Source organism: Piliocolobus tephrosceles, chromosome 20, assembly GCF_002776525.5.
Source record: "Piliocolobus tephrosceles isolate RC106 chromosome 20, ASM277652v3, whole genome shotgun sequence".
In the NCBI taxonomy this organism is placed as follows: Eukaryota; Metazoa; Chordata; class Mammalia; order Primates; family Cercopithecidae; genus Piliocolobus; species Piliocolobus tephrosceles.
In genome coordinates, this window is record NC_045453.1 from 11,189,159 (window position 1) to 11,214,112 (window position 24,954).

Consider the following 24,954-nt stretch of genomic DNA (forward strand, 5'->3'; position numbering starts at 1 on the left):
TGATGATGGTGATTGTGGGGATGATGATGATGATGATGGTGATGGTGAGACTGATGATGGTGATGGTGATGGTGGTAAGCATATGCCCATTTAATAGGCATTTTCTTCCTCCAAGGCAGGAGCTCATCCTGGGCAGTTTCAATGGTGATAGTGAAGTTGATGATGGTGATGGTGATGGTGATGGTGGGGATGGTGATGATGTTGGCCCATAAAATATGCGGAGTGTTTATAGTGACCTGACACTATGCTAAGAACTCTTTCCATGGATTCCAGCATTTAATCCACACATTCTGACACTTAATCCCCTGTGAGAGAGATTCCATGATTATTCCTATTTTACAGGTGAGTAAACTGAGATACAGAAAGCAGAAGTAATAGTGCTTGGATTCAAATCCAGGCTACCCTGCCTCAGAGATGAGCCTTGCTCTTAATCATAAGATCTGATTTAGAAGCAAGTACTGGCCTGAATGAAGGAATGAGATGTCATGATACCAGGAGGGGCTGGAAATGGTGAGGAGTGAGCCAGGGAGTCTGCCCCTAGGGAATACAGTGTGTAGGACGGGTGTCTGAGAGAAGGAAGAGCCTGTGTCAGTACAAAGTGTGCATGAAGGGAAGAGCAGGGAGGGAGCTGGGCTCCCATCAGGATTTGCTGTGATCTGGAGCCATCTGTTGGCCCTGATAGGTGAGCAACACTGGTGACAATGCCTGAGGTGCAGCTCAGGAGTCCAGCAGGGCCCCAGCTGCCAGCTGCACGGCCCTCTGTTCCTGGGTCATTTGGAGAAGAGGCGCAGGTTCCTCGGAGAATGCCAGTCCAGGTCCTCTTAAGACTTCAAGAGCCTTATGTGGTAGAAACACACTTCAGGGAAACCAAATTTTCTCCTTCCCTCCTTCCCACTGCTGTCTTCCCTCCTTCCTTCCTTCCTTTCTTTCTTCCCTCCTTCCTTCCTTTCCTTCTTCCCTCCTTCCTTCCTTCCTTTCCTTCTTCCCACTCTTCTTCCTTCCTTTTGTTTTGTTTTGTTTTGGTGATGAAGTCTCGCTCTGTTGCCTAGCTGAAGTACAGTAGCACAATCTCAGCTTACTGCAACCTCTGCCTCCCAGGTTCAAGAGATTCTCCTGCCTCAGCCTCCCAAGTAGCTGGGATTACAGGCATCTGCAACCATGCCTGGCTCATTTTTGTATCTTTTGATAGAGACAGGATTTCACCATGTTGGCCAGACTGGTCTCAAACTCCTGACCTCAAGTGATCCACCCACCTCAGTCTCTCAAAGTACTGAGATTATAGGCATGAGTCACCACGCCCAGCTCTTCCTTTCTTTTCTTTCTTTACTTTATTTCTACCTTCCTTCCCTTTCTCCTTTTCTCCCTTTCTTCCTTCTTTATCTTCCCCTCTTCACTCCTTCCCCTTTCCTCCCTCCATCCTCCAGGAAAAATAACTTGATTGACAGTGTAGAAGGAGGGATAGGGGAGGATAGAGGTGACCTCTAGGCAGATGGTACAGCCAACCCTAAGGAGGAGTAAGAACCTGAGGAGTTTGGTTTGGGATGTGCCAGCCTTAGGGACCAGTAGAACACCCAGGGACAGTTGTCCATGAGTCATCTGAGTCCCCAGGCTGGAGCTAAGAGGTGAAGCCTGGGTTGCAAAGTAAGGCCTGGGTACTGGCTACATGTTGGGAGCAGTGGAGGTGACTTCACCCGGGCTCCCAAAGACAGATGTGAGACAGGGTTTGGGTGCAAGTCATTTATTGGGAGGCGTTCCCAGGCAGCGCAGTGAGGAGGTCGGGAGGCAGGGAAGGGGCTTTACTGAGTGGGTTGCTGCTATGGGCAACTGGGACTCAGTCCTGCTGGCAAGTCTCAGAAGAAGGGTGGGGAGCACACCTCAGAATTGTTCCAGAAGCGGGAAGAAGGCTGGGGTATTTGTCTACCACCTCCTAGTCTTCTTTCATTGAAGGCTGTTCTTAGAGACCTAACTTCTTGGCACTTCTGAGCGCAGTCCAGAGAGTGTGGGTGGGGCGCTGCAGCACCTGCCGCAGGGACCGTGGGGATGCCTGAAATGGCTCAAGAAGAGGGCCTAAGTGGAAGGGACAGGGAGCCAGGAAGAAAGCCCAGAGAAGCTCCCACATCTTCAGTGAAGGCGGAAGAGCTTGCAAAGAAGTCTGGAGAAAAGCCTGTAGGGGAAAGGAAGAGAGCAGAAGGCCTTGGTCACAAGACTCTAGAAGGAGTGTTTCTAGAAGGGAATGGGCAACCACACAGGAGCTACCCAGTAGTTGAGAAAGGCAAGGACTGAAGAGACTCTGCTGGATTACTGAAGGGAAGGTCATTCGAGAGCAACATCGGGAGAGGGAGGGAAGGAGCTTGTCTGACCACCAACCCCAGCCCCAGTCTCTTAGTGAGGGGAAGGCTGTGGTTTAAATCCTATATTCCAGCTATCTATTGCTTGAAAACAAACAACTGAAAATTTGGTATCATAAAACAACCACCATTGTTAATGTTCATGGATTCTGTGCATCAGGAAATCAGATGGGCATGACAGGGATGGCTGAGCTCTCTGCTCCATGAGATCTGGGGCCTCACCTCAGAAGACTCAAAAGTTCCATGTTAGAATTACCTGAAGGGTTCCTTGCTTCCATCTCTGGTGCCTGGGTTAGGAAGACTTGAAGTCTCAGCTCTGCTGGGACTATTGACCCAAGCCACTACCATGGCCCCTACACGGGACTTGGGCTTCTCATATCATTGAGTGGGTTCTGCATAGCCTTTTATGACCTCACCTCTGAAGTTACACAAAGATGAGGTGTATTGTTGTGTACTGTTGCTTAGAAGCAAGTCGCCAAGTCCAGATTCTAGTGGCAAGTTCACAGACTCCATCTCTTGGTGGGGGTGTGGCAAGGCCACATTACAGAAGAGCAAATGGAATGAAAAATATAATTTGCCACGTTCCATTTTACAGATGAACAAGAGAGGTCTAGATAAATGGAACAACTTTCTCAGTGTCAAAGTCAGTGTGTGACCCAACACAGATCTTCTCAGGCTACTGTTTGTTCCATTGTGAGTCACGGGCTAGGGGACAGGGGGATGGGGTGGGGTGGCAAAGGCAGGTAGGGAATGGCTTCTCTGGCCATACATATCAAACGTGAGGGTGCCCACCTAGTTAAGTAGAAAGCCTGTCCATGCTCCCAGAAGCCCGGATAAGGGAAGGCTGGCCATTGACTACCTCGTATTTGTTTACTACCTCATTCCACAAAGGACCTGAGACAGCAAAATCAAACAGAAACAAAAGAAATAACAAAACAGCAACAACAACAACAACAACAACAACAAATCACCTTATAAAATAGAAAACATAAACACCCATCAGGAAAGTTCCACACACAGGGAAGGAAATAGAATGCGGTTATGTAGGCCATACAGTCATATACAGTTATTATTGCTAAGCTACATGTTCAACTCTGAGCTTCCTGGTGGCCAAAAGAAAAGGGAAACTTGATTGGCTACATAATTTTCAAGAAAACATTCAAGGAAAGCAAGGCATATCTGGCCCATTGTTGCCAAGGGACATTTTTCACTATGGGAAGACCTTACTGATTACTTGTTTGGTTCTCCCCAGGTCTGTGAGAAAGTGACCAGTTCTGTATCCTCCAAGCTGCAACCTTATTTCCAGACTCTGCCAGGTGAGGGCTGGATGAGGATCAAGGATAGAAAGGAACAGAAGGGGGAGGGTGTGAGGACATCAGGGTGGATGTGATGGGGCCGGCAAGTTTCCCAGACAGCCCTGGGCCTGGGTGGGAATGAGAAGAGTAGATATTTTCAAGTGGCAGCTAGCATCGGATCAAGTCCTTGTGCTAGGTCCAGAAGTGAGGAGGACAAACAGCCCATACCGCCTCATCCCCTTAGCTCTGCAAGGGCCAAACAACTAAATACCCCCAGCTCTCTAAGGCCAGAGACACATGACTGGCCTGAGATCTGATATTGGTCACTTCTTTTTGGATCTCAGTTTCCATGTCCTTAAAATGGGGACAATAATCTTCACCCCCAAGTACTTGGCAAGCTGCAAAGAACTGCGGCAGGCACTCAGGAAATTGTCCCCTCTCAGTCTGCCAACACTCCCCTGAGAGAAGCATTATTCTCCTCATTTTTCACCCCATCCCCCTGTTCCCTAGTCTGTAACTCACAATGGAACAAGAGTAACCTGGCCGGGCTCACGCCTGTAATCCCAGCACTTTGGGAGGCCAAGGCAGGCGGACCACCTGAGGTCAGAAGGCCAAGACCAGCTTGGCCAACATGGGAAAACCCTGTCCCTACTAAAATTACAAAAATTAGGCCTCATGGCAGGTGCCTGTAATCCCAGCTACTTGGGAGGCTGAGGCAGAAGAATCGCTTGAACCCAGGAGGCAGAGGTTGCAGTGAGCCAAGATCATGCCACTGCACTCCAGCCTGGATGACAGAGCGAGACTCTGTCTCAAAAAAAAAAAACAAACACAAAAAAAACCCAAAAAACATGAGGAACCTGAGGCTCAGAGAGTAGGTGAGACTTGTCCAGAGTCACGAAGCCATCAAGAGGCAGAAGCAAGATCCAAATCTGCAGCTAAGGTTCCCTTCACTCCAGAGCCGGGGCTTTCAGCTGCTCTCAGGACTACCTCGCTGTGAAGCCTTGCATGGTTGGCACATAGTATATGCCCATTTAAGAGGCATTTCCTTCCTCCAGAGCAGGAGCCCATCCTGGGCAGGTTCGATGCAGCTGCAGTGCCCAGGGTTTGGCCTCACAAGGCAGGAAAAAGATTTTGGTCTGAATCCCAGCTTCATCCCTCACCAATCACTGGACAACTTGGATTTCTGAGCCTTGGTTTCTTCTCTGCTGAGAAAAGGGATAAAGGAAGGGCTGATGTTTATTTAACTCTCATTGATTACCACTGGGAAACAGAGAAACTCTTCAGACTTGAGCCAGCCAGGGCTCAGCCTGGGCTATTACCAATGATCCTAACAATGATCCTCCCTGGCTTTTGAGCCTCTGCATGGACAGGACATTGGGCATCCACCTTCTCTCAAAACCCTCCCAGCATCTTTGAGGTCACTAGGATTCTCTCGTTCTACAAATGACAAAAAAACGACTCAGAGAAGTGCAAGGACTTGTCCAAGGTCATCCAGAGTTTGGTTCAAGCCTAGGTCTCTCTGTGCCCTTGACCCTGTGTCTTAGCCACTCATCTCAGGGCTGTTGGAAGAAGAGAGTAAGGGGGTGTCTGTGAATGTGGGGTGTGGGTTCATTTTCCCTTAAGGCGAGCTCCCTTAAGGAGGCCTCCCTGGAGGAGGTGGGAATGGAACTTGCACTGTAGTTCTTGATCCAATTTTAGGGGATTCTGATCCTGCATTTCAGTTTCCAGGGATGCTGCCATGGGAGCTAACTCACGGTCCGTCTTTCTCTCTAGTAATGACCAAAATAGATGCTGTGGCTGGAATCAACTATGGGCTGGTGGCACCTCCAACAACCACGGCTGAGACCCTGGATGTACAGATGAAGGTGAGTCTGACACTGAGAACCACACACCCTCACACTTCTGTCTCAGACACTCCAGGGCTCCCCAGTCCTTGGAAACAAATTTTACAATGTCCCCCACTTCCTATCTGACTCACCACCACCCTCTCTACTCTCCCCGCCTCTCCCTGCTCCAGTCACACTGGCCTCCCCGCTATTCCTGAAACACACCATGCCTGCCCCTCCCCAAGGCCTTTGCCCTTGCTTTCTCCTCTACCTGGGTGCTCTTCCCCAGGGTTCCACACAACTCTCCCTTGCTTCCTTCAAGTCTTTGCTCAAATATTGCCTCCCTAGAGAGGCCTTCCCAGATCACTCTCACTGAAATAGCTCTCTCCTCTTCCCCCACATCCTGCTTTATTACCAATACACACACACACACAGTCTCAAGTCTGTCTCCCTCACTATGATGAAGGAGAAGGAGCTGCAACTGCTTTGTTCACTACCATATGTGCAGCACCTAGACCAATGCTTGGCACATAGTAGGTGCTCAATAAATTATTTGTTGGATGGATGAATGGGTGAATGGATATATGGATGGATGGGTAGTTGGATGGGTGGATGGGTGGATGGATGGGTGGGTGGGTACACAGGTGGAGGGTAAGTGGATGGGGGGATGGGTGTGTTGGTGGATGAATGGATGGATGGATAGATGGATGGATGGATGGATGAGTAAGTGGGTGGATGGGTGGGTGGATGAAAGAATGAGTGGGTGGGTAGGTGGACGGTTGGGTGTGTGGGTGTATTGGTGGATGGATGGGTAGGTGGATGGGTGGGTGGGTATATTGGTGGGTGGATGAATGGGTGGGCGGGTGGGTAGATGGGTGGGTGGGTAGGTGAATGGGTGGGTGGGTGTATTAGTGGATGGATGGTTGGATGGATGGATGGATGGATAAGTGGTTGGATGGGTGGGTGGATGAATGAATGGGTGAGTGGGTAGATGGGTGGGTGGGTAGGGGGATGAGTGAGTGTGTGGGTGTACTGGTGGATGGATGGGTAGGTGGGTGGGTGAGTGGATGAATGGATCAGTGGGTGGGTGGGTTGATGGGTGGGCAGGTAGGTGAATGGGTGGGTAGGATGGGTGGATGGATGGATGCATGGATAGATGGGTAGGTGGATGGGTGGGCACATGAATGGATGGGTGGGTGGGTAGATGGGTGGGTGGCTAGGTGGATGGGTGGGTGGGTGTACTGGTGGATGGATGGATGGATGGATGGATGGATGGATGGATGGATGGATGGATGGATGGATGGATAATTGGGTAAGTGAGTGGGTGGGTGAGCGGATGGAAGGAAGGATGTATGTATGTATGTATGTACGGATGGATGGATGGGTGAATGGATGGATGGATGGATGGATGGATGGATGGATGGATGGATGGATGGAGTTTTATTGCATGCTGCTCCCTCCCTTACTCACCACCCTCCAACTAGGCACACTGGCCTTACACTTCCTCAAACAGGTTAAGCTTTTCTCTCACCTCAGGGTCTTTGTCCTAGCTGTTCCCTCTGCCTGGTACTCCCTTCCTTCCCAATGCCCACCTCTACCCTGCTGGCTTCTTATAGTACTCCACGTGGGTCTTCACTCAGCTGTCACTCCCAGAGCAGCCTTCCCTACCACCCCAGCAAGGGTGGGTCCCACTCTGAAATTCATCCTGGATTGTGCCTCCTTCAGTCCTTCCACATTGGTGATTTGCCTCTTTGTTTACAGTTTGTTTGTTTCAAAACACATTCAGTGTGAAAAAGAAAATTTAGAAATTGCAGAGGAATTCAGAAATAAATATAGGAAAGAAGGAAAAGAAAGAAAAAGAGAGAGAGGAATTACCCGAGTCTACAACCTAGAGATAAGCACCATCAATAAACAAGTGTAGATCCCTCCAACCCTTGTCTTTGCAGAAACAGAGGAAGATACACACACACACACACACAGAGAGAGAGAGAGAGAGAGAGAGAGAGAAACAAATGTACACATATATAGGCATAAAAACAAATACACACAAAACCCACAGGAAAAAATGCACACACATGTGCTCACATACAGACAACAAAATACACACAGACATGTGTTTTGCATGTGTCATATTATATATTCTGCTTTATAACTTTAAAAAATCAATACATGTAATAGGAACATCTTTGCCATCCACAAAATATCCTCTTGCAGCCCTTTACTGGCTGCTTGGTTTTTCAGCGGACAGCTTGGGATAAGGTACGAGCACAGTGCTCCCTCCTGGGACACTTGAGCTCTCCATTTTTTTCTACAAACGTAACCAAAGCTGCAGTGATCATCCTTGCAATTGTGTCTCTGTCCATCCTTGAGCATTTCCTAGAAGTGGAATTGCTAGACCAAATGGCATACTAAGAAAAAAAAAAATGAATACCCACATATATCTAAATGATACAACAGAGTAAAAGATTAAAACAATAAGTAATTATCTTCAGTGAATAAGAAAGGTCCTGTTTATCTCCTGGGCTCCTGCCCAGAGTTGATCACTGACAACCATGGAGTGTGTTAACATCCCAGGTCCCTGGTTCTAAGCACTCACATAAATGCATAAGAAAATCCATCTAGATTTTGCTGATGATCTACATGAATGGATACACTCTGTTCTTCCACTTGCTTTTCTCACTTAACAATATGTATTAAAGATGATTTCTAGTCAGTACATAGGTCCATCTTTATTATTATTATTTGAGATAGAGTTTTGTCTTGTTGCCCAGGCTGGAGTGCAATGGCGCGACCTCCACTCAATGCAACCTCTGCCTCCCAGGTTCAGGCGATTCTCCTGCCTCAGCCTGCAGCAGCTGGGATTACAGGCTCCCGCCACAACGCCTGGCTAATTTTTTGTATTTTTAGTAGAGATGGGGTTTCACCACGTTGACCAGGCTAGTCTCAATTTCCTGACCTCTGGTGATCCACCTGCCTTGGCCTCCCAAAGTGCTGGGATTACAGGCGTGAGCCACTGCGCCCAGTCCATCTTATTATTATGAAGAGTTGCATGTATTCCATAATATGGAGGTTATGTTTGTTAATTTTAAGTAACAAAATAATTATAAGGTACAGAGAATGCTATACACTTCCAAGTACCCAACACAGAGATATAAGAAATCTTACCACTTTGTCATATTTGCTTCTGATTTTTAAGAAAATAAAAAACACTGTAGAAATAACTAAGGAGGCCCCCTTGAGTACCTCTCCCCACACCCCAGAACCGTGCTGATGATGTTGGTGTGTGTCCCTCTTGCCTGTGTTTTTATACTTTTTATGGGCCTTTAAATTTTACATAAGTGGTATCCTACCATATGTATCCATCTATAATTTGGTTTTTTAAGCTCAACATTTATTTGCTAAAAAATGATCTGCTTTTGCAACATATTGTCAAATTGCTTTTCAGAAACATAAAGAGCAACCCTAGAAGCTTATGAATGCTCTCACCAAACACTAGATAGCATCAGTTTAAAGCACACACAACACTCAAAACAATAGACCTCTTTTCCCATTTTGCTAATTTTATAGATGAAACAAACAAGATTTCACTGTTCTTTTCATAGGGCTTCTGTGCTTACTAGCAAGGTTGAGTTTGAGACAATGGAGTGGTTAGGAGAATGTTCACTGGACATTGGAGGCCTGGGTTCAATTTCTGGCTCTGCCACTTACCAGCTGTGTGACCTTGGGCAAGTCACTTCACCTCCATGTGCCTCAGTGTCCTCTCCTATACGATGAGCATAATTACACCTGCATTCCCAGGACTGGCATGAAAAGCACTTAGAAACTAATGCCCAGGAGGCATTTGATGCTACTATTAACTTCTGGTCGTTGCTTTTTCCTTTGCGAGTGTACAAGTGGTGTCTTCAGCCCATTTTTTCCTGGATGGAGATATTGACTTATAATTCCTGAAGAATATCTGGGTTCACTCTGTTGCCTCTACCCCCAGGGGGAGTTTTACAGTCAGAACCACCACAATCCACCTCCCTTTGCTCCACCAGTGATGGAGTTTCCTGCTGCCCATGACCACATGGTATACCTGGGCCTCTCAGACTACTTCTTCAACACAGCCGGGCTTGTATACCAACAGGCTGGGGTCTTGAAGATGACCCTTAGAGATGACATGGTAAGGCTGGGCTGTGGGTGGGTGTGGGAAGAATACTGGACCCAGAGTCCTGCAGCGCTTCCAAACAAATCTGGAAAAAGCTTTTCTTACATTGAGGGAGGTTAAGGTGTTGACTCTGGAGTCAGCTAGAGCTGAGTTCTAATATCGGCCCCACCCCTCTCCAGCTGGGTGGCCCAGGTCAATTACTTTACCTCTCAGAACTTGTTTTGTCTTCTATAAAACACCAATAACTGGTTTTCTCCAACGGGTGTCATGAGGATCCCATGAGATAGTAAAGCCTGATTAAATGAGATATTAGTCTATGAGAGGACCGAACACAGAACTTTGAATGTAGAAAGTAATGAATCAAGAAACGTAAGGGCTACATTGATGAGTACTTGTCAGACTCTGTCATCCAGTCCTAGCATCACGCTAAGGCAGAGGCAGACTCTGCCTTAGCCTTAATGTGGCATCCTATGAGATTGGTTTGAGGGCAGATTGGGCTTTCTCAGGAGCAAAAAGCAAGCAGGCGGTCACTGACCAGCTCCTAACCATTCTGGGCCAACTGCTGCAGAAGGTGTGGCTTGGCTTCCGGGCTGGTTGCTGCAGAATTTGTGGGTCAGTGCTCTGTTGTCACATAGGGGCTGGCCACTGTCTGTGCATGCAGTCAGCCTCTCGCCCCCATACAGAACTCACCCCCTCCACTCCGTCCATAACAGCATCCTCCAAGATCCTTTTCTCATCTCTTGCTACAGATTCCAAAGGAGTCCAAATTTCGACTGACAACCAAATTCTTTGGAAACTTCCTACCTGAGGTATGGAAGACCTTGCTTTCCTTTAGTGAGCCCGGGGGTTCTGGGAGGACAGGGCTTTGCTGAGTGGATAAGGAGACCCACCCCTCCACCCAACATACACACACAAGATCCAGAAGCAACCCAGCATGAAAGGGTAGAAACAGCTTCATCCCCAGAACAGAGAAAGGCTCCAAGTGCCCAGTTGATCAGGTGTGGGAGTAGATGCTGGCAGGTGGTGGAGGGAGGATCTTTCATGCAATCAATTTCTATTGAATGCCCACCATGTGCCTGGGGCCCTGTGCTGGGAACCCAACAAAATAGGCCAGCTCCCTACCTTCCTGGAGCTCCCAGACCAGTGGAGAGAGAAAAATATCATCCAGATACCCAAAACAATAACAAAAATAATGTGTACTGTTACCAGTGAAGCCAATAGGTGGATGAGGTTACTTTAGACAAGGTGGTCAAGGAGGGCCTCTGTCTTTTTCTGCTCAGGCTACCATAACAAAATGCCACAGACCAGGTGGCATAAATAACAGAATTTATTTCTCATAGCTCTCGAGACTGGAAGTTCAAGGTTAAGGTGTCAGCAGATTTGGCTTCTAGTGAGGGCTCTCTTCCTGGCTTGTAGACTGCCTCCTTCTTGCTGTGTCCTCACAGGGCCTTTACTCAATGCATGCATGGTGGTGGGTGGGAGAGAGCTCTCTGGTGTCTCTTCTTATAAGGACACTAATTCTATCCAATCAGGGCCTGACCGACCATTATGAACTCACTTAACCTCAGTTACTTCCTTAGAGGCCCTTCTCCAAATGCAGCCACACTGGGAATTAGGGTTTTGACATAAGAATTTGGGGAGACACAAACATTCTCATAGCAGCATCTCTGGTGGTAAAACCCCATAAATTTCTATACAGAGAAGCTCTGGCTGAGGGGAGAGGTGTGGCCGGTAGGGCTATCCAGGAGTGTTGTCTTGAACCTTCTTTGCATAACAATCACATTATTTTTACTCAGACTGTGGGTTTAACTGGGGGAAGATCAGAGACTAAGAGAGATGGGAAGAAGGTCATCAACGCCCTCCTTAGTTCCCCCGTGAAGCCGCTACTGCTGTCTGAGAAAGTAACATCTGCAGAGACCTGAAGGAAGGGAAAAAGCCGAGAGAGAGGAATGCAAGGAAAAGCATCTAACAAGGGGGAACAGAGAGTGCAAAGGGTTTTAGATGGCAAGAAAGCTTGCTGAGTTTGAGGCACAGAAAGAGTTCCGTGTGGCTGAAGATGGAAGACAAGAGGCAGAGGCACATGTGGTGAGGCTGGCAGGGTGCCAGCTGGCAGACTGTGCAATCTTAGGATTTATTCTAAGAGCAATGGGAAGACAATGAAGGTATTTAAGCAGGGGCAGGCCAAGATAGGATTCATAAACATTTTAACAGAAACTCCTCCTTTCATTGGTTGTCTCCACTGGGGTCTGCAGGTGGCCAAGATGTTTCCCAACATGAAGATACAAATTCACGTCTCAGCCTCTACCCCACCACACCTGTCCGTGCAGCCCACCGGCCTTACCTTCTACCCTGCCGTGGACGTCCAGACCTTTGCCGTCCTCCCCAACTCCTCCCTGGCTTCCCTCTTCCTGATTGGCATGGTAAGCTGTTCCTGGGTGTGGGCAGATGAGGAGCCCCAGCCAGTCCCAAGAGCACTGTCTTTGGAGTCAGGAGATCATGTGAATCCTGTCCGGATTCAAACCTGGACTGTGTCACTCCAGAGCCTGAGACTTGAGTCACTGTACTCAACGGTGCCGGCTCCTGCAGGTATTCATTCCCCCAGCCATTCACTAATGCATCTGTTTACTTCTTCATTCAATTATTCATTTGGTCAATTTCTCATTCATTCAATTATTCATTCCATATTGGCTTGAAATATGTGTACTGTTTCCAATTCATTCACTTATATCTTTAGTCATTCAATTATGCATTTGCGTATTCATTCATTCAATTATTAATTCATTCAGTTATTTATTAGATTGTTGACTTGAAATATGCCTTTTCTGACTCCCACATGCATTCATTTATTCAATTATTCATTTACTTATGCCTTTGTTCAATTGATCATCATTTGCATATTTGTTTATTTATTCATCCATCATGTGTTCATTCATGCATATCTTTGTTATTCTTTCATTCACATATTTTTTAATCCTTCATTTGCCTCAGTTTTCACTCCATTGTCGATTTATCCATTCATCCCTTTAATCACTCCATCACGCCACAAAGATATGGTGGCACCCATATGGCCACTGAGGGCGTGGTTCAGACACTCTCTGCACCAGGAAGCATTTAGAAGCCTTAGGCAAGTCTACGTGGTCTCCCAAGCTGAGACCTGTTATTCCCACTTTGCAGACAGAATAGGTCCTGAGGGGTCATCCAAGGCCACACAGACTGCACAGAACAGCTGAGGTGGGAACCCGGGACTTCCTCCTCATATTTTTTGAATGAATTGATGAATGAGGGATTGTGAGAACAGGGCTAGCCTGGACTGCAGCCCTGAGGTCTGTCTTACGTAGCCCCTCCAAGAGTGGCCCAAGAACTCTGAAATGGTCCTGGAAGTAGAGAGAGAAAATGGAATTTGGCTGACAGTTTAGGACTCAACAGCCACGAAGCCAAGGCAAGTCTCCCCACTCCTCCGGCTCTGCAGGCCTGACCCCACGGTGTGTGCTGCCCTGCTGAGCTGCTGTGAAGCTGACCCTTCTCGGTTTGGAGGCCTTGCAGCCAGGCGCCTGGGTCGGGGCACTTCACCCTGGGTTGTTGTTTTGGCAGAGCACGAATGGTTCCATGGAGGTTGGCATCAAGTCCGACAGGCTTGTTGGAAAGCTCAAGGTGGATAAGTAAGTGGGCCTGTGAGGGGAGGAGGGGGCTGCCCCTCTGTCTTTGGTGTCCATGGGATGGCAGTGGCCCTGTGATGTACAGAAGCACTGCATTGTTGCTTTCCTGTTGGTTCATCACATTAAAACCTCAAAGAGTGTGCAATGGCCACAGTATCCCCATTTTGCAGACCATGAAACTGATGCTTAGAGAAAAAGTGACTTGCTCGAGGCCACACATTGTAGGTGACCAACCATCTCAGCTTGCCTATAAATGTCCCAGTTCTAGCAGTGACAGTCCTGTTTTCTGGGACACAGCCAGTCCTCGTGGCTGGGAGGCGTCAGCTGATGATCCCCACTGAACCACAACAGCATCCAGCTGTCCCATGTCCCTGGCTTTCCTTGACACTAGAAAATCCCACTTCAACTTCTTCTCACCCCATCCTCGGGACTTTAACCACCATCCTCTGCTGGGAGACTCTAGAATCCACATGGCCCTGATTCGAGTCCCGACAGGGGAGTTTGTGGTTAAGAGTGTGGCCCTGACATGAAGCTGCCTGCATTTGAAGTTCAGCTCACCTTGGCAAGCACCAAAATGCTGCCAACTTCAGTTCTCTGGCTGTCAAATAAGCCCAGTAAGGCCGGGCGCGGTGGCTCACGCCTGTAATCCCACCTCTTTGGGAGGGAGGATCACCTGAGGTCAGGAGTTTGAGACCAATCTGGCCAACATGGTGAAACCCCGTCTCTACTAAAAATACAAAAATTAGCCAGGCACAGTGACGGGCGCCTGTAATCCCAGCTACTGGAGAGGCTAAGGCAGGAGAATGGCTTGAACCTGGCAGGTGGAGGTTACAGTGAGCCGAGATCGTGCCACCGCACTCCAGCCTAGGAGACAGCGTGAGACTCTGTCTCAAAAAATAAAATAAAATAAAAATAAAATAAGCCCAGTAATTACTTTGCCGACAGCATCATTGTGAGCTGAAATGAGGTATTAATATGTGTTGAAGTGTTTAGAACACTTCCAGGGACAGAATAAACACTCAATATGCAAGAGGGAAAGAGAAACAGAAATGCAGAAAGAGAAATACAGGCCAGGCATGGTGGCTCACGCCTCTATCCCAGCACTTTGGGAGGCCATGGTGGGAGGATCACCTGAGCCCAAGAGTTCAAGACTAGCCGGGGCAACATAGTGAGACCTCGCCTCTACCAAAAAAAAAAAAAAAAAATTAATTAGCCAGGTGTGGTGGTGCATGCCTGGGGTCTCAGCTACTCGAGAGGCTGAGGTGGGAGGATCAGTTGAGACTGGGAGGTCGAGGCTGCAGTGAGCCATGTTCGAGCCACTGTACTCCAGCCTGGGCAACAGAGCAAGACCCTGTCTCAAAATAAATAAATGGATTTTTTAAAGTAAAAGAAATACAGAAAGGGAGGTTGAGACATAGAGAAAGAGACAGAGACACAGAGAGTGACACTCAGAGAAGGAGACAGACACAAAGGAAGGAAGGGAAGGGAGAGATGTAGAAAAGGAAAGGCAGAGACAGAGGGAGACACTCAGAGAGACAGAGGGAGGGAGTGGGGGGCAGAAAGAAGGAAACACCATATGCAAGCAGGTGTGATGGCCCCCCGCAGTTAGACCTGGCACCTGCCTCTTCAGCACGTTTGCGCTGTTTTCACACAGCCTTGACCCACATCCCTGCCTGGTCCCGCCTTCTCCCTGGCACCGAGCCGTCCTTCTTCACCTTGAGACGGGCGCCAGAGGTTTATGCGCGGCTCATTTCTCCTGGCATCGTGTTGACAAGCGTTACTGCTTCAGAAACGTATAGATTTAATTTCTCCTGAAACACCCACAGGCCTCTCGAGTAAAGGAGCTGGAGAGGATAGAGCTGGGTGTGGGCTGAGCACAGGCTTTCTGGATATGCAGGGGATGGGGATAGGGTGTGAGAATCCATGGAGCAGAAATCCTGGGGCTACTGACTCTTGAGGAGCAAGGGCAAGTTTTCAAGCTTTGTACAGTGTTGGAGACAACCCGGGCTTTGCCTTCGAGGAGCCCTGTTTGAAACCCTGCTTGCTTGCTTTCTCTCTCTCTCTCTCTTTCTTTCTTTCAGAGTTTTGCTCTGTCACCCAGACTGGTGTGCAGTGGCATTATCTCAGCTCACTGCAACCCCCGCCTCCTGGGTTCAAGCGATTCTCCTGCCTCAGCCTCCTGAGCAGCTAGGACTACAGGCGCCCACCACCACACCTGGCTAATTTTTGTATTTTTAGTAGAGACAGGGTTTCCCATGTTGGCCAGGCTGGTCTTGAACTCCTGACCTCAAGTGATCTGCCTGCCTCAGCCTCCCAAAGTGGTGGGATTACAGGAATGATTCACTGTGCCTGGCCAAAACTCTGCTTTATTACAGCCTGGGCAACATAGTGAGACCCCGTCACTGCAAAAAAAAAATTTAAAAATTAGCTTGATGTGGTGGCATACACCTGTAATCCCAGCTAATTGGGAGGCTGAGGTGGGAGGATCACCTGAGCCCGGGGCGGGGGGGGGGGGGTCGAGGCTGAGTGAGCTGTGATTTTGCTGTGCAGTGCAGCCGTGACTACACTCTAGCCTGAGCTAGTGAGACCCCATCTCAAAGAAGAAAACAAAAAAGAAACCCTGCTTTGCTGATTGTTAGCTGTGTGACCTGGGACCACTGCTTGACCTCTGAGTGTCAGTTTCATCATATGTAAAAATAGGTGTAATGGCCCTTGCCTCTTGTGATGTTTCTGGGATTCAGTGGGGTAAAGCACCCAACACAGCTAATGAAAGGTTGGGTTTCAATAAACAGCCATATGTTCCCCACTTCCTCTGAGATCACTGTTAAAAAATGTCATAAAGGCCATAAAGGGAAAATACTATATTGGCTGAGATAACTGAAAAATCCAAGGTTTTCAGGCAAGGAAAGACCCAGGTGCTCAAATGATATCCTTGGGAATCTGTCTCCCTCTCTTGGCTTTGCTGTCCTCTGTGCTGGCTTCATTGCCCAGCAGGCTGTCACCAAGTGGCAGCAAAATAGTCACCAGGAGTTTCCTTATTTTCCCAGAGAAAAAAGAATACCTCATTCCCAATATTCCCAGCAGAAGTCCTGGGACTGACTTGCACTGGGCCATCATAGGTCAGAGGTACATCCTTGCAGCAATGACTGTGGCAGGAGAGGTGGACTATGCTCTTTGGCCAGCATGGCCCAGAGCTCAGTGTGGGGTCAACAGTACTAACAATGCAGGGAATGTGTGAATTCTCCAAAGGAAAGAAACATCGGGGTGCTGTGACCGGTGGAAGGGGAGTGGATACTGGGTGGGAAAACCGGGCTGTATCCACCAGAGTGGGTCTCTCCTCTCTAGAAACTGGGTTCTCACGCTAGTCGGGCATCTGGTGGTCTCAGTCCCCCCTCCCCCTCTCACAGGCTGCTCCTGGAACTGAAGCACTCAAATATTGGCCCATTCCCGGTGAGTCTGAGGCCTTTGGTGGCTTCTTCCTCCTCCTGACCTGGTGGTGGGGAGAGGGACATGTCATAGGCTCATGGCATTATTTAAGAAGCTACTGGCTCATTTGCATTTAATTTGGTTGTGAATTAATGGTTCGAGATGCTTGGTGGGCAGAGGGATCTGAGCCAGAATCCCTGCTCCGTGCCTACGAATTGTGAGGCCTTGGGCAAGTCACTTCCCTTTTCTGAACTCCAGACCTTCCCCACCTAGGTAAGTGTAGAATGGTTTAAATGGGATTAAACATGCACAGTCTGGTAGAGAAAATCTGCTCAACAAATATTTGTTGGATGAACAAATGAATTACTTTATCGAGCACCTATTATGTGCCAAGTACTGTTCCAAGTGTGGAGTAGGCTGATGCACAAGATGGGGAAGTGATGCCTTCTCAGAGCCTTACATGGCAGCAGGAAGACAGCACAATAAGAAATGAAAGGCCAGGCACAGTGGCTCATGTCCATAATTCCAGCACTTTGGGAGGCCAAAGCAGGAGGATTGCTTGAGGCTAGGACTTCAAGACCAGCCTGGACAACATAGCAAGACCTCATCTCTTATAAAAAATAAAAATTAAGTGGGTGTGGTGCCATGCACCTGTAGTCCCAGATACCTGGGAGTCTGAGGCAGGAGGATGGCTTCAGCCCAGGAGTTCCACGTTACACAAGCTAAGATCATGCTACACTGCACCCCAGCCTGGGTGACAGAGTAAGATCCTGTCAAAAAAAAAAGAGAGAGAGAGAGAGAGAGAGGGATCATTTCAGTCCCAATCAAAGCTATAAAAACCAAAGCGGGGATGGGTGGAAAGTGGTAGTGGAGAATGAAGTCAGAGGATGTGATCAGGGAGGGCCTCTCCGAGGAGGTGATGTTTGGACTGAAGGAGGAGAAGGAGCCCTGTTGTGGGGACAAGCTTGGCGTGTTTGGGGAATGAAAGGAGCCTGTGTGTCTGGAGCAGAGCGAGTAGGGGGCATTGGAAGAGATGTGGCCAGAGGGGCAGGCATAGGCTGGCTCATTCAGGGCTTTCTGGGCTTGGCTAGAGGAGGGGAGATTGTTGTATTGCACAGGCAGTGAGAAACCAGTGCACTGTTTACTGCAGGGAGTGCTGTGAGTGGATTTATACCTTTGTAAAAGCTTCCCCTGGCTGGGGTGGGGGGATGGATTACAGACAAGGGAGTCAGTGGGAGGCTGGTGTGTTTGTCTATGTGAGATGCTGGGGATTGGGACTCAGCCAGGAAGAAGAGAAAGATGGTGGATTGGAGACATATTTTGGAAGTAGATTTAGACAGAACTTAGTGAGAGATGTGAGCCTCTTTTATAAGGTGCATTTAAATATTTAACGCATATCTGTTGCACACCTTCTTTTGCACCTAGAATCATACTAGGCACAGTGGGGTATAACATGTGGTCAATGTCTGGCAGATTTAGACACAGCACAGAAGCCTCCCTCATGGCTGTGTGGTGAGGGAAAGGATTGTCCAGGTGACTTCCAGGGTTTTGGGTGGAGCAGTTGGATAAATGGCAGAGCTACGTAGTGACATGGAGAAAGGGCTGGTAGGAAAGGGAGGAGCAGGGAGAAACCCGGCTCAAGTAGGTGGTTCCCCTGCCCAGGAATCACTGCTCGTCATTAAGTAGATTTGCCCCTGCTGCCCTCACGAGGGGCATTGATGACGAGTTGCCCCTGTTAGCAGTAAGTAGTCGCCCATGTTGTTCAACACCAGCCACACAGAGTGCCTGCCCTGTGTCTAACATCAGAAGCTGCAGTCTGCTGATCCTGCCCAGGGTCTTGCTACATTGACCTGAATCTCCTGGTGGCCTCTGGTTGAATCCCAGTTTCTGCTGCTCTGGAGAACATTTCCTTAAATTCCCGAGATGCCCCCAAGTTCCCTACCAAGTGAGTGCCTTGTAAGCCCCCCAACCCCAAAGTCATACCATCCCAGTGTCCCCTTCAAATCTGATAAAAATCCAGCCAGCCATTTCCACCGAATGAGATTCCAAAATGGAAGGACCAAATGCAACCTCACTGTATTTTCATGGACTTAGTGGTTCCAAGGTTCTCTTGGTGGCTTGACTAAGTCCATAAATAATTTCTACTTCTGTAGAAAATAGAAATTTAAAGTTCCCAGGATTCATAGGAAGGAGGGCACTGCATTTGGTGTGAGGCCAGGGAATAACAGGCCAGGAAAGGAGACTCAATTGTTCCAGAAACAAATATGTATATATCTATAAGTTGTAAATGTCACAACTACAGGCAAGCATCTTGAGGGTTTTACAGTATTTTTAATTTTTTTTATTATTGCTAAAGCAAAACATATGCACTATAGGGCAATCGGAACCTACAGATTTGGAAAAGAAAGAAAATAAAAACCATGCATATTTTCATCACTTAGATAATAATTTGGAGTATATCCTTCCTGACCTTTTGCTATGCCTATTTAATTAAAAAATGAAATGATGTGATTTCTATAGCCTGGTTTTCCTCACTCAAAAACATATCATGGTTATCTCTGTGTTGATACTTACATTTCTGCAATCTCATTATTAACAGTTGCGTAATATTTCCTTCTATTAAAGTATTACCATTTTCCACCAAGTGATTCCCCTATTGTTGGACATGGAGGTTGCTTTTAATTTATTGTTTTGGATACATTTGTTGCTTTGGTCAACATTCTTGCATCCACATTTTTTCCTACACCCTACGTTATTTCCTGAGGATAAATCCCTTGGAGGAACATTTGCTAGCCCAAAAGGCACACAGGGGTCTTGTTATGTTGCCCAGGTTGGTCTTGAACTCCTCCTGGTCTCAAGTGATCTTCTCGCCTCAGCCTCGCAAAGCACTGGGGTTGCATTCATGAACCACAGAGCCCAACCAGGCATACACAGGCTTTTGATGAACATTGCGCCAAATAGCCCTCAAAGAGGTTGATTCGATTTGCCTTCTTACTGCAGTCTCTGAGAGGACACATTTTTTAAGCCGAGCTTTTCCCATTTAAATACTCTCTGATGACCTTCCTCATCGTTGTCATGAGTTGTAAGGCCTTGGACCTTACAGTTGAGAACATGCTTTACATCTGGAACCATCGGAGCAATAGAAAGCACTTCCATGACCTTGACTGGGCTGCCAACTGTTCACACATCACTTGCGTCCACCTCTCAGCAGTTTTCCCAGCTGTGCAGGAAAACTGTTGCTGAGCAGCGCTAGGGGAAAGGAGGGTGACAGAGGTGGGGTGATGAGGACTGCTGGTCCCGCAGGGTCCTGGTGATGCAGGACCATCCTCCCATCCTTGCTCTGATTTCCAGGTTGAATTGATGCAGGCTATCATGAACTACATTGTACCCACGTTTGTGCTGCCCAGGGTTAACGGTAAGGAACTTTGAAGAAACGATTCATTTTTAGTCATGGGGGAAGAGGGTGGGGTTGATTACCTACAGCCACCTAATACCTGGCCCCAGGTGTGAGGGCTGGGCAGTGGTGATGTCGAGTGAACCTCAAATGGCATCTGACCCAGAAACGGATGAAACAAAAAGGGAACTCACATGGGTTGACTTACTACACATGGGTTGATTCATTATTGCATGAATTTGTCCTTCCAAAACCCCCATGAGATGAAGGATTATTAACATCTCCAACTTTTATGGGAGGAAGTGGAAGAACAGAATGATTTAGTGACTTAGGTCACAGAGCAGGCAAGGGGTGGGGCATGAGTTTGATCCCAGCTGTGAAGATAAAGCCCATGGTCTTTTTCCAACTCTGGAAGAAGGATGGGTGGTGCCCTGATAACCCCTCCCAGAGCTTAGATCACCACGCTGGTAAAAACTTCAGGCAGGCCTGCCTCTGACCTTGGAGAGCAAGGGGCAAAAGTGCAAATAGAGGCCCATATAACCAACCTGTGACTAGGATATTTAGAACTTACCGATTAATCCAACAAATTATCATATGAAATATGATACATCAGTCCTGGGATCTGTCCTCCTACCTTGACAAATGTAGCTTTGTGATGACCTGGGAGGCCACGTTCTAATTTAGATTCCTCCAGAGTTCCATGTCAGAATGTGGCGGTATGTGGGGCATTTGCCCTGGCCACTGTCCGCCTCTGGCTTTATCCTTAACATTGAGGGGTTTCATGCACACATGCATTAAATACCCCTAATTACACACCACACTCTGTCCACACCATTGCAAGCAGCAGATTTTTGGTTTAGTGTACACCGGTGGTGCTGCGCCCTCAGGAGGGCCATCATGGGGACGGAGTCCACGCAGGTCCTAGAGGTAGACTTGGGGCTGATGGACAACAGGTGGGAAGTACAGACTCCAAGGCAGCCTTCCTTTCAGGCTTGTACGCCCATGCCAGTCCCTACCTAGGGCCAGGCATGCCAGTTCAGGGAGGCTTTCTACCCAGGCTCTCTGGCCTTCCCTCCTCCCCTGCCCTTCTCTTTCTTTTCTGCTGGTCCTCACCGTTGGTCTCTGTCACAGAGAAACTACAGAAAGGCTACCCTCTCCCTATGCCTGCCAGAGTCCAGGTCTACAACATGGTGCTTCAGCCTCACCAGGTGAGTCCCGGAGTCTTTCCCACAAATCTCCCCTAATGATAGTGACCAACAGCAGCCCATGACCGCAATGCTTCCTGCATGCCAAGCCCTGTGTCAAGTGCCTTCTACCCTTACAACAACCCTGGGATGTGGGTGCTGTTAAAAAACAGAGAAGAAAGACCAAGGTTCAGAAAAGCCACACAGTGTTAAATGAAATCCAGATTCAAAGCCAGGTTCCTGGCTTTGAACCATTGCTGCATCGTTCCCACGCTACACTCAGCAAAAATGAAATACATTTATTGGCCAAAGAATCTCTTCTATAAGGTGCATTTAAATATTTAACACATATATGTTACACGCCTTTTGCACCCAGCATCATACTAGGCACTGTTGGGTATAACATGTGGTCAATGTCTGGCAGATTTAGACACAGCACAGAAGGCTCGCTCGTGGCTTTCACCCAGGCTGATCTCCATCTGCATTTGACATGATGCCTTTCCTGGGCACGCTTTCTTCTCTTAGTCTCCAGCACTCCCCTAGCTCCTGGTTGTCCACCTGCCACCTCCTCTGCTTGTTCTCCCACCCCTTCTCTGCAAGCTGGAGGTCTCCAGGACCCCTCCCCAGGCCTCTTCTCTTCCCCCACCAGTGGCTGGCCTTTGTCACTCTCATCAACCTCTTCAGGCTTAGCTGCCACGTGTGTGCCACCCAGTGTCCCAGACATGCTTCCAGTCTTTTTATTTTTTCCAAACTCTCAGCTTGTGCATTTGCAGGCTCCCTCAATGTCTCCACCCTGAGGCCTCTTAAACCCAGCATGTCCCCACAAAGCTGTCACCTCTGTAGCGAAACCATCTCCCAGTGTTGCATTTGTTACCTTGGTCAAAGGCTTTCCTGATAACTTGTGGTGCTCATGGGTAGCCTCGCATCACCCAGATCCCGCCCTCTCCCTTTCCCCCAATATCCAGTCCATCAATCCTCAATTCTTTAGACCAGGGAGCTAATTAATGGGGCTGAGAGACTGTAGAAAAATAGCCAAGAGTGCAGAGGAAACGCATACCACATGTTCCCCACCTTTTACCAAGTTCATGCTTTAAAAAAAAAAAAAATGACCCATGACACAATTTAATTTCTTCATTTCTAAAAATCCTGAGTGAAGGGCACAAAGGAGCAGAGAGAAGTGGTTTTGCAGCCTTGATTGTAACAAGCACTCCCTTGAGCTGCCATGAGGCAGGGATGACAAATGAAGGCCTCTAAAACAGCCTGGGGGGTCTCTGTGTCTGAGAAGGAGGCAGCTTCCAGGGAAGCTGCTGACAGATTCGCAGGTGTTGGCAGCTGTTGATGTGTAGATCCAGGCAGTGAGACACTGAGTGACCCCCACTGGCCCTACCTTTCTCCTTCCCAATAGGCAGGCTCCCAAAATGTCCTTCTTAAAATTCCAGCAGCTGCACACTCACAAACAAGGGGTGCATCTTAAGTGGTGACAACATTCTCATCTCTCCCTAGAACTTTCTGCTGTTCGGTGCAGATGTTATCTATAAACGAAGGCGCCAGGAGTACCGGGGGCTGTCAGCCGCACCTGTTCCTGATGGGCTGTGGGGCACAGGCTTTCCCCAGGGAATCCTCTCCAGATCTTAACCAAGAGCCCCTTGCAAACTTCTTCAACTCAGATTCAGAAATGATCTAAACACGAGGAAACTTTATTCGTTGGAAAAGTGCATGGTGTGTATTTTAGGGATTATGAGCTTCTTTCAAGGGCTAAGTTTGCAGAGATATTTCCTCCAGGAATCATGTTTCAATTGTAACCAAGAAATTTCCATTTGTGCTTCATGAAAAAACTTTCTGGTTTTTTTTTCCCCCCCCTTTGGATTCTGCGTGCTGGTATTGTTTCTTGTTTTATGTTCATTTATTTATTATTCATTGGCTGTAAGCAATGTGGCTGGCAGTGCCAATGTACAGCACAGATACAACCATCTCTTTTTATTTCTGTAATCAATCTCTTGAGTCCCCACAGCCTCCATTAACAGAAAGTCTCATTGTTCCAACTGTCCTTGGGATTTTCTTAGTCTAAATTCCTAATGTCACACAGAGAGGGTCTGGAGAGTGGATCGGTCCACTATGCTGTTGTTCTTTCCATTACCACATGGTGTCGCTGTTGACCGGTCATTCTGCACAGCCCATTGTCCTGTGTAGTCACCCGTCCACTAGGACTGTTGCTCCCGTCACCACCACACAGTGTCACTGTTGAACAGCTAACCTGCACAGCCCGCGTTCCCTGCCCCACACTTGGGCTCTATGTTGATGACCCCCACTTCATCCATGTTCTCCTGCCCAGCCATTGTCCCCAAAAGCAGAACACTAGGCCAGGTGACAGAGGCCGTTAGGGTTTTCTGCTTCAGTCACATCTTTGGGTGCAATTAGCACTTCCCCATGACTCTCCCAGCCCTGGTGTGGAAGCCAGATCACCAGTTCAGACTGTCTTTGGAATTCTGGGGAGTTTCCTTGGGGGCTTTGGGCCATTTCCTGCCATGGGACATCAGAGGGGGCTATCTCGGCCCATTAGATGAGGTTTTATGGCTTGTACTTCAAATTGATTGAGGAATCCTGGAAGTCCTTTCTATGCTGCTGACATTTGCTCTGAGACCAAAAGGATGAGTGACAACACACTGGAGGAATTTGATGCAGATGGTAGAGTGGGGGACCACATGACCCAATTTAGTTTTTAAAATGTTTTATCGTGACTTCTGAAAGCATCAGAAGGACAAGAGTGCAAGAGATGGGCACAAATTAGGAATGTGTTGTTATTCAAGCTTCAACCAGTTTGGTGATGGTAAAACTGAAGAGAAGCATTCGTATCGAGCAAAAGCAGATAAAGGGTATTTATTTTTTATATGAAGAAAAATGTACACACTTCTGCTGACATCACTGATTCTCTGTTAAATGGAGGTAAAGGCTCTAGGGCCACAGAAGAAGAGAGGACCATTGATCAAACACTCTCAGGTGTCAAGCAAAGGGCATGAATGATCTAATTTAATCCTGATAGCATTCTTCATTCCCCAAGATGGGAACTGCTCAAACTTTTGGCTGCTGTTTTTGAGACAGAGTCTTGCTCTGTCACCCAGGCTCGAGTGCAGTGGTGCGATCTCAACTCACTGCAACCTCTGTCTCCCAGGTTCAAGCGATTCTCCTGCCTCAGCCTCGTGAGTAGCTGGGACTACAGGCATGTGCCATCATGCCTGGCTAATTTTTGTATTTTTAGTAGAGATGGGGTTTCATCATGTTGGCCGGGCAGGTCTCGAACTCCTGACCTCAACTGATCTACCTGCCTTGGTCTCCCAAAGTGCTGGGATTACAGGGGTGAGCCACTGAGCCCAACTGTTCAAATGTTTTAAATTGAGTTACCGTTCCCTGATCACACAGCCAGCAGGTGGCAGAACTGGAATTGCCACCTTATCTATGCCCACACGTCAGAGCTCACGCTCTTTTTGCTCCTCCCAGATGTCAAAATCTTGTTGTTTGGGGGGAGTTGGCATGTTTAAAGCAGAACTTCTTTGCTCTGTGGCATAGGCTGTACACTGTAAAAAGGTACCAGGTTGAGGAAACAAAAGTCTTTCTCTAATTTGTCCACCAGGAGGATGCATCTTTTTCTCCACTAGCCAGGGGCTAGTGGAGGCTCTGAAT

At 48.0% G+C, this 24,954-nt stretch overlaps 1 protein-coding gene across 3 annotated transcripts in view; it reads left to right on the top strand.

Annotated features, from left to right (window-relative positions):
- BPI (bactericidal permeability increasing protein) overlaps positions 1 to 23,140 on the top strand; it is a 33,080-nt gene extending 9,940 nt beyond the window's left edge. Inside the window, exons 6-15 of one of the 3 annotated variants that reach the window (XM_023227976.1) lie at positions 3,601 to 3,664; positions 5,417 to 5,508; positions 9,455 to 9,631; positions 10,366 to 10,425; positions 11,869 to 12,036; positions 13,208 to 13,275; positions 16,680 to 16,722; positions 20,050 to 20,113; positions 21,224 to 21,300; positions 22,780 to 23,140. In XM_023227976.1, coding sequence (XP_023083744.1) covers positions 3,601 to 3,664; positions 5,417 to 5,508; positions 9,455 to 9,631; positions 10,366 to 10,425; positions 11,869 to 12,036; positions 13,208 to 13,275; positions 16,680 to 16,722; positions 20,050 to 20,113; positions 21,224 to 21,300; positions 22,780 to 22,911 — 945 coding nt within the window. In that variant the 3' untranslated portion in view covers positions 22,912 to 23,140. The remainder of the gene's footprint in view (positions 1 to 3,600; positions 3,665 to 5,416; positions 5,509 to 9,454; positions 9,632 to 10,365; positions 10,426 to 11,868; positions 12,037 to 13,207; positions 13,276 to 16,679; positions 16,723 to 20,049; positions 20,114 to 21,223; positions 21,301 to 22,779) is intronic. The other 2 variants (XM_023227977.2, XM_023227978.1) reach the window with 2 other exon arrangements.
- The last annotated feature ends 1,814 nt before the right edge of the window (positions 23,141 to 24,954 follow it).